This window comes from Mugil cephalus, chromosome 3, assembly GCF_022458985.1.
Source record: "Mugil cephalus isolate CIBA_MC_2020 chromosome 3, CIBA_Mcephalus_1.1, whole genome shotgun sequence".
Taxonomy (NCBI): domain Eukaryota; kingdom Metazoa; phylum Chordata; class Actinopteri; order Mugiliformes; family Mugilidae; genus Mugil; species Mugil cephalus.
The window spans coordinates 26,865,290-26,875,397 of NC_061772.1; the positions used below are offsets into that span (position 1 = coordinate 26,865,290).

The 10,108-nt window shown below is 40.9% G+C and overlaps 2 protein-coding genes across 2 annotated transcripts; both read right to left on the reverse strand.

Moving 5' to 3' along the window:
- Window positions 1-213: 213 nt before the first annotated feature.
- cmtm3 (CKLF-like MARVEL transmembrane domain containing 3) lies at window positions 214-7,040 on the reverse strand. The gene is made up of 5 exons (XM_047580863.1): window positions 6,769-7,040; window positions 2,944-3,099; window positions 2,748-2,843; window positions 2,503-2,623; window positions 214-1,758 (listed from the first exon to the last, which is right to left on the reverse strand). Exons 1-5 carry the CDS (start codon window positions 6,883-6,885, stop codon window positions 1,730-1,732), a joined length of 519 nt encoding a protein of 172 aa, XP_047436819.1. The 5' UTR covers window positions 6,886-7,040; the 3' UTR covers window positions 214-1,729.
- Window positions 7,041-7,167: 127 nt separating this feature from the next.
- LOC125005493 (chemokine-like factor) lies at window positions 7,168-8,610 on the reverse strand. The gene is made up of 4 exons (XM_047580864.1): window positions 8,446-8,610; window positions 7,868-8,023; window positions 7,645-7,740; window positions 7,168-7,502 (listed from the first exon to the last, which is right to left on the reverse strand). The coding sequence occupies exons 1-4, from the start codon at window positions 8,503-8,505 to the stop codon at window positions 7,389-7,391; spliced, it is 426 nt and encodes a 141-aa protein (XP_047436820.1). The 5' UTR covers window positions 8,506-8,610; the 3' UTR covers window positions 7,168-7,388.
- Window positions 8,611-10,108: the final 1,498 nt, after the last annotated feature.

Below are 10,108 nucleotides of genomic sequence, written 5' to 3' on the forward strand. Positions count from 1 at the left end.
GCTCTCTCTGTGTACTACTCTGTGCTATAAAATGAATTTATACTTATGAGAAGGAATACGGATTGTGATATGAGTGGACTGAGGAAATTCTTCTTTTGATTTTCCGTGTGCTTTTTACAACCAGTCCTGTCTTTTCCAGCTTGGAGCCACTGTATTTTTGTATTTAAAACGTCCTCGTCAGTTGGTAGTGACAATTTAAATAAAGTGACATAATTGAAAATAACTCAGGTTTTTATTGGAATATGTTTGTTTTTTTTTACAGACAAAAAAAAAGCACAGTTGTACAGTCATTTCACATATTATACTCCATCACTGGGCCTGCTTTGTAAAAATCTGTTCACCTTGAAAGTTTCAGGGTAAATAAATCATTTTAAAACCAAATAACATTACAGTTTGTTGAAAGTCAGAACAGTAAAAGTATATAACATCAGTCTATTTAGCATCAGTCTGGGCTCTTTGCAATAATTTGCCTACAGTCGTGTGCACATATAGCTCTTACCTGGAACACATATGGGTGCTTCTGCTTATTACAATGTCCTTCCTTTAATCACAATGCTTTAAATTCCACGTAGCGATCGATGGCCTCCGGTGCCAGGTTTGCAGCCGCCCGGTTTGGTTGCACGTTGCGGTCAGCCGTGCAGCGTCGGTCACCGCGGCGTTCTAGTGCGTTCTCATTCCTCAGTAGTGGCGGTGGATGAGCAGGCGAATGTGACACATTAAAAAACCGTATTCACGAAACCTTTTTCTAAAACGCAGCGATTCACACAATTGAAAATTCTAAATTTAAAAATAACGTGATAAAAGCAGAAAATCTCTGGAAAAAATAAACAAAAAAAAAAAAAATGACAAAAAGGACAGAGGTTGTAACCAGCCAACCTTCTGCATATTTTACATGTGTGTTTTGTAGTAATACTGTAAAGGCGTTTTACTGTCTTTCGATTTTCTGTTCCATATTAAAAGTTTCACCATTCATTTTTTCTGGAGCTTATCCCGCCTGTTTTTGGGTTAGAGGTGGGGTCCACCCTCAACAGGTCTCCACTCTATCGTAGGGCTAACACATTAACGCTCGCAGTCAATTTAGAATCATCAATTAACCTAACGAGCACGTCTTTGGATGGTGAGAGGAAGCCTCCACATAGAAAGGACCCAGTTGGCCAATGGATTAGAACCCAGAACCTTCTGTCTGTGCAGCCCGTCTCCGTAACAAAACTTTTAATATGAGTAAACATGTCTCCACTAACTAACTTTAGTGTTCTGCTTAGACATTTCTTCAAAATGCATCAAATTCCCAAATGTCAATATTAAAAAAAAAAAGTCCTCATTTAAGATTTAAGACATTTCCCACATTTCAATCGAACAAACAGCTTCTAAGAACATTGTGAGACAAAATACTTTTCACAGCTTCACACTTTTCCCAAATCCCCTAAGACCGAATAAGAATAGAGCATTTGTTGAATTATTTAATAAACTGCACCAGTAGGTTAGACCAGCATGTTTGATGCATCAGTTCCTGAACACATTGATGTACGAAATCCCACCTCATCAGAACCAACTTAACAGATAAATGCATGTCTCGTATTTGAACCCATAATCGTTTCCCCCGGACACAGTATTACTGTAACCTTGTCACATAATTAAACACTATCAGGTCTTTTCAGCTCAGCAGTGGTCACTTCTCCTGCAAAGGCATGTCTGCATGACCAGACATATCAACCGCGGCCCCCTGGTTTCAATCTGAGTCGGAGTCTGAGGAGTCATCTAGAAAACAAAAGTAACAAAAAACACTGTCTCAGACTGGGTTCAGTTCTGTGAGTGTGTGTGTGTTTGTGTCAGTGCCTTCAACTTCCACAAATAAGAAAATCCAGAAAGTCACAAATGCAAATGCATGTTTCATCATTTCATTTACATGGTCATGCTATGAATAAATGAAAAATTGTCGAGTTTGCATGAGGTCACACCACAAGTGAAAGTTTAGATGCGTTTCTGCTTTAAAAATACGTCTTAAAATATCCATCTCTAAAAAACTTTCCTCCAGCTAAACGTGAAGCATTTCCTTTGCAGCATTTGAAAATAAAATTTGCACGTCTCAAATTAGAAACGTGGTGCAGCCATGTGCAAAGTCTTGACTTAAATGTGCATAGATGGAGTTTCAAAAGGCAGCTCTTGGTGTGTGGGAGTGGGATGACTACAACTTCTGTTCATTGATGAACCGTCATGTACGTTACTGAAGATACTGTTCTTGTAAATGAATGTATTACATTTAATTTTAATATTTTGCTGAACAAGCTTTTTCTTTTTAAATATTTTGCAAATGTTAACACGTCCGTATACATATGTTTAGGCTTAACATGTGAGAGTACAGCATATAATGCAAAATACCATACATCAGCAATGCATGTGCACTGTGCCTACATAAATACTGATTTCTGATCATATTTACAGTGCACAGAACTAAACTTGTCACATGTGAAAAGCATATGTCTGATCTTGTACGGGTGCTACCTTGCTGTCCTGATTGCTCCTCGTTGGACTCCCCTCCTCCCTGCTTCAGGAAACTGGCCAGCTCATTAAAAATGAGATAGAAATCTAAAGCGAAAGCAATGGTGGCAATAAACCCAAATATCTGTGGAGAGAAAGACATCTGATGAAAACTGCAGCTGAAGTAAGAGCTGGGTGTTACTGAACTAAGGCCAAGTGTTACATGTGCTTGATTATACATATGGCGTAGTTTAAAAAGTCAACTTTACCCCAGCAGCTTTGGAGGAGCTGTCCGCGTATTTGGACACTGCTATTATGGAGATGATGAAAAAGATAATGGAGGCGGTCACACACCTCAAGAAATCCTTCGAGAGAGGACACAACGATTCAGATATTATGCACGATATTAAAGCAGGGGCAATGCAAACTGGGAGAGCTGGCTCTCCGAAAAAAGCGGCTTCTCACCATAAGAGGCCAGAGGAAGCCTTTAAACCGCTCGTTGAATTTGGTGGAGTAGGCAAACAGCACGAAGAGCGCCAACAGGAACTCCAGCACAGGCACCATGACGAAGGACGCGGCCGTGGAGGCCGCGAAGCACACGAATGATATGAAGGACAGAGCCTGCGAAGACAATTCAGCGTAGAGTCAGAAACATGACACATTAAGTTACCCATTACAAACACACGACACTCCACCTCTCCAGGAAGTTAAATCCAAATCACATGACCTGCTCCAAGGTTTGTTCTTCCTCCTCTTTATTTTCAATTTAAAAATGCCATGTGGTGATTGGTTATAGGCGGCCATGTTGGTTTTAGGCCCGCAATTATATATATTGGCCCAGGTATACATTTCAGATTACAATTAAATAAAGCTGGTAAAATATGGGCACTGAGATCTCTGATCACTCCCTAACATCTAGTAATTTATTTAGTTATTTGCGTGATTTATAACCAGGATCATGAACTGTATAAAGACGGACGACGGAACGAACAGCTCCTCAAAAACATAGCGCCTCCTCCTAAATGAAGAAGTTTTCATGCAAACCGACGTGTGAAGCGAACCGTTGAGAGTTTAAAATAAATAAGTGCAGTGTATTAATCCAACATTTCTTTAACATTAATTAAACAAAAACACGAGTGAGTCTGGTGGAAGTGTGGGGAGACGATCTGCGTGGCTCCACACTGCACAGGCTCTGGCTCCGAACTCACTAGATGGCGCCGCCCGCATGTCAAGGACAATAGCGTCAATTTTGCCAATGCAAAGGATTGGCAAAAGAAAGAAAATAGGCTTTTGTTTTGATTTTGGTTTAGTGTTGCACAATTGGCTTATCAGTACAGACGTTGTTTAACTAAAAGCAAATATGTCTCTACAAGGGGAACGCGAAGAGGAGCCTTTCTATATATATATATAACTTACTTACAGTGTGAATGTATTCCCAGGTGATCTCTTTGAAGCTAGAGGCTAATTTACAATTTGAATCCATACTGACAAGATAAAAACCTTATCTGCTCATCAATCCCCTCTGAGATTACGTTACACTCCCTTGAAGTAAGTCTGTGTGTGTTACAGCGTCAGGCCCACTTCCTGTAAGCAGATACAGCTGTTGAAAAAGCCCGTGTTTATTCACACAGGCTCGTACACTGCTAGAGTGAATCCCACGCTCTCACACACACTTGTGCAAATGTCCACAAACACAAAGCTGTAATAAAAGAGCATCTGAATTATGTGCAGTTAATCTCAGCGCAGGGAGAGCGGGCCTGTCCTTCCCTTTGAAGCGTTCCATTAGAAGAAGCTGGACAGACCATATCAAATGGAAGCAGGCCCAGACGCCGTAAAGTCAAACAACCCCGGCCATCTTGTCTTTGTCTCAGTCAGTTATCCCACACTGGCCTGAGGGTAGGAACTCCCCCTGACTCAACCCAAACTGCTGCAGCTGCTGATTCCAGGGAAATAAAAACGCTGCTGCTCCCGAACAGGACTCTGTCAGGGATCTTCAAGATTATCCAGACGGACACAAGACAGCACTTAAAGTTAAAAGTTTTCTCTCTGACGCTATGGATCCTACTGACCAATGGCATAAAAGCCACATATATACATACACAGATCAGGCATAACATTATGACCACCTTCCTAGTATTAATGTATGTTTGTGACTCATCAGAGAATGGACAGGATGTTGTTAGCGGGGGACCCTTGGGTCCTATGGGTTGCGCTTGTGTCGGACAGCCTCCTGCTGCCATCGAGAGTGTCACTGCTATGTGGTGGGGGTGTCTGCTCTGGTCTAAGTGGGTGCTACATACAGCCAGCAAGTTACAGCCACACGAATGAGTGTCAGGTCCAAAATGTCCAAAAGCAGAACATTATGTTGTCACAAGATGGTCATAATGTTATTCACTTCTCCTGTCAGTGGTTTTAATGCTATGGCGGATCGGCACGTATAGTTCTAAATGCTATAAAACTGTAGAGAATAAAACATCTAAATTCTGCATCAGACTTTCTGATGTTTCTTTGTCTTATTGAAAACACTGACTGCACACGAGCTGTGTGTTGCGTGCATATCTAGGGCCGGTTAACTCTGAGTAAAGAATGACTTTACATATCAAGCCAAAGAGTCTGACCACTGCTGGTTTTTAGTTCACACTTTGCACACCACGCCCCCTTTTTATGAACATCCCTTCTGCATTTTAAAAACACTTCAAAATGTTTACAAAACCTCGCTTTTTGCTGCAGGTCAACTTCACAGCCTGTGATTTTACTGTACATTCCCTGCCAGGCCTGCCGCTGGCACAGGGCGAAAGTCCTGATGAGAAATACGCATCCGTCTGACACAGTGTTTATAATAATGCATCCTCAGCAGGATATGAGTCTGACTAACACTCCTAAGAAAGGCAAAGCTATGATCTGTTTCTCCTTGGACACCTCACATCTGACGGCTGAGGTCAATGACTATGGGATGATAGAGCGCTTGCCTGTGAGCTTTTACTTGTATCAAAAAAGATAAAACAATTGTGTCGGCTTACGGTGACGGTGAGGAGATTCTACTCACACGCTGCACATGAAACAATACAATCAGAAATGTTTCATGCCCTTGAAATAGAGTTAAAGGATTTTGTGGTCCTCACAGGAAAAACAGAAATTGCTTAACACGTGAACATATTAAACTACGTGCACAGTTATGTATGACATAACATTTGACATCACATTTAATCAAACTGACCCTTTAAAATGAAACATGCGAGACATACATTACGATACAGCTTATTGAATCTTGAACATGCAGATCTCATATACTTATCTCATGATCAGTCAGTGGGACACGACCCAGATGGCAGATCATTTAATTTCCCAAATGTTATTTGATGAATGCTTCCTGGAAGCCTGGGTTTTCGAGAAGCACATTCATTCTCTGTGTTCTCTTTCCTATGATGCTTCCTTTATTCCGCATGTTGCAGTTTACATGGCACACTCTCACCGACGTGCACACAGCGTGCAAACTTACACCCTGTTATCAGCTGAGGATAACATTGTTGAGAGGGATTTCTGAAGACTTTCAGTCAAGTGATAAAGAAGGAGGAGCCTTAAATAGAATGCACTGTGTCTGTGAGTGCAGGGAGGGCTGTGCACACAGACTAGGGTCTGTGCTTCAGGCTACAGTACATGCTAGAGTGAATTGATGTGAGTGTGGAAGAGCACTGCTCTGTCACAGCCTAACATGAGCTGAATGTCACATGACGCAGATGTGTTCACAAGTTGGTCACTGCCAAGAGGACCCTTCCTGTAAGGAACCCATGACAATTGCGAATCCCCACCCTAACCCAATAGGCAGCGCCAGCCTTTCAGTTCCTGGTTTGGTGAAATCCACAGGAACCGTAACTCCAAAATATGCAGTTTTTAAAAGAATTGTGTGGGCAAAACATTGACATAATGAGAGACTAGCTATTGCTAATCTTGATCACATAAAATATGGCTGACTGTTGACAATGAACAGGCTGGATCTAAGTCTTCTTTTCTCTCCATAGTCACATTAAAGTTACATTAAAGATGAAGCTAATAGCTGCGTCTCCGTGCGGACCATTAGATTGAGTAACTTCAAAATGACAGTTAAACAGTCTGTTGAAGTGATTTCTAAAAGTGCATTGAAGGGACACACCGCTGTAGCTGCAGAAGTTTGAAAACAGCAGAGGTATCCAAAAGAGGGGAAAAAACGCAGAAGCGCGCTTTGGCATTTTTGCGCACGATACAAAACTAGCGTTTTCATATGTTGACGTGATTTTTCTAGTCATTTCTTACCACTTCAGCAATAAGCAGCATTCCCTTCTTTGAGGTGGCGAACTCTTTGGTCGGGAGGACAGAGAGCAGGACATTCTGGCGCGGCTGGTTCGAGTCGGGAGTCTCGATGTCCCCCATTGTTGGAAGGAAAAAGTAGCAGTAAACCCTGCTCAAACTTTTGAAAGCTCAAACTGCGCGTAGCGTACGGGATTCGAGGCGAAAGGAGAAGAAGATGTGAGGAGGCGTGAGGCTTCGGGTAGGTGGAAACGGAAACAATGACAGCGCGGAAACGCAGCGCGTTCAGCTCCCAAAAGCGCAACATCTGCTTTCTCCAGATGTGAAATGCGATGCCCCTTCAGCTGCATTCAACGCGATCTTGAGCTACTCACAGTGGAAATACCAAACTCATGAGGTCACAAAGCAAAGGGAAAATCTTTATTGGTGGATATTTTCCTCAGTAAGAAAATCCTAATTTCAAAAACTCACCAATATGTGGCAGCATTAACCTGACTTGCTGACTTTAATATACACAAAACTTTTTTTTTTTTAAACACACAGTGCAGCCTGCACATTCCAGTCACGTGGTACAATTGGTCGGAAAATGGAGAAATTGGTGCGTTAGATTACATAATTTACTGCAATTAAGATTCGTTGGCTTGTTGCTGGGTTTCATTCCTCCGCTTGTTGAATGTGATGAGCTTGAAAAGAGTGTAGATGTCCACAAACAGCAGCCCCGCTGACATGAAAGTCACTATCTGCAAACACAGAGCAGGTCTCAGAATAGACGCATTGATTTATGGCAGATGTTAAAGTCTGGTTTAATGAGCAGGTCTAAATGCCTGGAACATTTCATTTCACATTTCAAGAAAAAAAAAAAAAAAAAAAAAACATTCTTACCCCTCCAACCAGCGTGCCTGGGACATTGTACGTAATCAAAGCCATCAAACTCAAGACAGTCAAGTAGACCGATGCAAAGACCGAATTGAAAATATCCTGGTGAGAAGGCAGACAAGGCAACTTAAGAAGAAGAATTTAAAAATGCACCATCCATCTTGCAGCATGCATGGTTCAAACAAACTTGCACGATGTCATAATGCTGTGCAGCAAAAAAATGACTCACAATAAGAGGCCAGAAGAAGTATGTCAGCCTCTTGTTGAGTTTGAGCACATAGAGAAGCAGCAGAAAAGAAGTGATGAGAAACTCCAACACCGTGGCTGCAATGAACTTTGGTCTGGACCCAGCTGTGAAACACACAAATGCTACAAATAGAGTCACCTAAGAGAGAAAAAAAAGGGGGACATAGTGCATGGGGGAAAAAATAGTTAATGCACTTAAACACAGTATCAACAAGAAATATACGCCATGTTATTCAGCTCAGAGACCTCAGTGACCCGCTGCATGCAACATGTTACACATTTCAGTTCTCAGCAGAGAAAGAGGAACCAAGTTTCTTCTTCCCATGGCAGTTTTAAAGAAGACTGAGCCACGGCTTTAGCTTCTGAAATGGTTTAGCCTGCGATCTAGAAACAGCTCATTGTGGACTTTAAAATAATACACACTTGACGCACTGTTGTTACCTTGTTTCACTTTCTAATGTGCAGATGACTTTACCGGCTCGTCTGTACTGTTTCAGAGTGCATGACGTTCAAAGTTAGGGTGATACAAAAAGAAAAAAAGAAAAAAAGAACACATCTCACCATCTCTGCCACTTTCACCAGCCCCCTCCTGGATTTGAGGAAAGCGGAGTCCACATCCATGGTTACGATTTCACTGTGATTCTGAAGACATGCTGTTGCAGGTTCATTTGCAGAGCACAGCTCACTCTGTTGTCTGTTTCCCTAAATACGCTGTTTCCTGTGATCTGAAAAGGAAATGACTGTAACTGCAAGAATACGTGTTATATTTTAACCGACGAGAGAATCAAAATTACAATACACATGTAAAAAAAAACTACAGGAAATCATAAAGAGAGAAAAAAGGGAGTGTTCTCAATCAGGGGCTGATGGTAATCTTTAGCGGGGTTGTTCTTCTGTAAAATATCTGCAACACACCCTAAAAAATTATTCAGAGAACCTGTTACAAACACCTTAAGTAAATGCGTTATCACAATACAAAATAAATAAATAAATAAATTTGTTTATTTAGATCAGGGGACTTCAACGTTTTTCAGGCCAAGGACCCCCGAACTGATGAGAGATTAAGAAGGGACCCCCTACCTACTATATGTGTATATATGTGTATATACATTAAACTTGGCCTAGTGCTATTTATAAATATATCTTGTTATCAAGGAAGTTGTTTGCATTCAACTTCAAAAAAAAAAAAAAAATAGGGCAGAACGTGCAACAGTAGGGTGGCTGTGCAACTGCTGCAAACATAAACCTACCTGACATAAACATACATATAACTGTATGTATATACATATACAGATATGTAATTAAAAGATGAAGAAAAAAACACATAGTTGTCCATTTAGGCTTCAGTAATTGGCTGATGGAAGCGAGCTGCACTGTTAGCTTCTCTTCTGCTAATATTGGCGGGAACCTAACAGAGTCAGGCTGTAATATGCAGCCTTGTGATTGGCTCAGCAGCGATGGGGGTGGGGCCTACAGTGTACAAGATGCTTAGATTGACAGGTCTTGGCTAGTGTGGCGCTCTGTGTGAAATGATGAACGTGGAATGAGTGAAGTCCCGACTGAAAGACAACATCTACTGCTTCCACTGATCCCTTTACTGAAATATGTTGTATTTATGTTAATGTTTATTTAAAGAAATTTAAATAAATTGAAGACCTATGATTTAGACTAAATTTAGTCTAAACTGATATTTCTGTGTCACTTGACACTGAACTGTTTTCAAGTTCTGTTAACTTAATAAAAGTGACCTGATGACTCCGTATTTCAGTTTTTCACACTGTAATATATATATATATATATTTTTTGATTCAACAAAGAAAATCAATGCAACAATTTCCATTAATCGTTTTGAGTTCCCGCAACTTCTCATGGAATAACTTTTAACCAATAGACTGTGTTACTTACGGGAATTATCTTTTCTTCTACAATCAACAGTGTTTTTAATTCTGAATCAGTCAAGATGGACGACTTAGCCTAGTCCACTGTCAGTCACAACACAACTGAGAACATTCCCAAATACACCAGTATGTGAATGGGAATCATAAATTACATAATACTCATTTTGAAATGTGAATCAGGACACATGTTCCTTCGTCTTTACTGCATGATCAAAAACTCAACTAAGATAATGTGTCGCAGACTATCCCTAGTCTGTCTGGACACTTAACACACCCAGTGTGAACTCCACTGGTGTACTGATTGCAATGAGTGATGTTTGGATTGG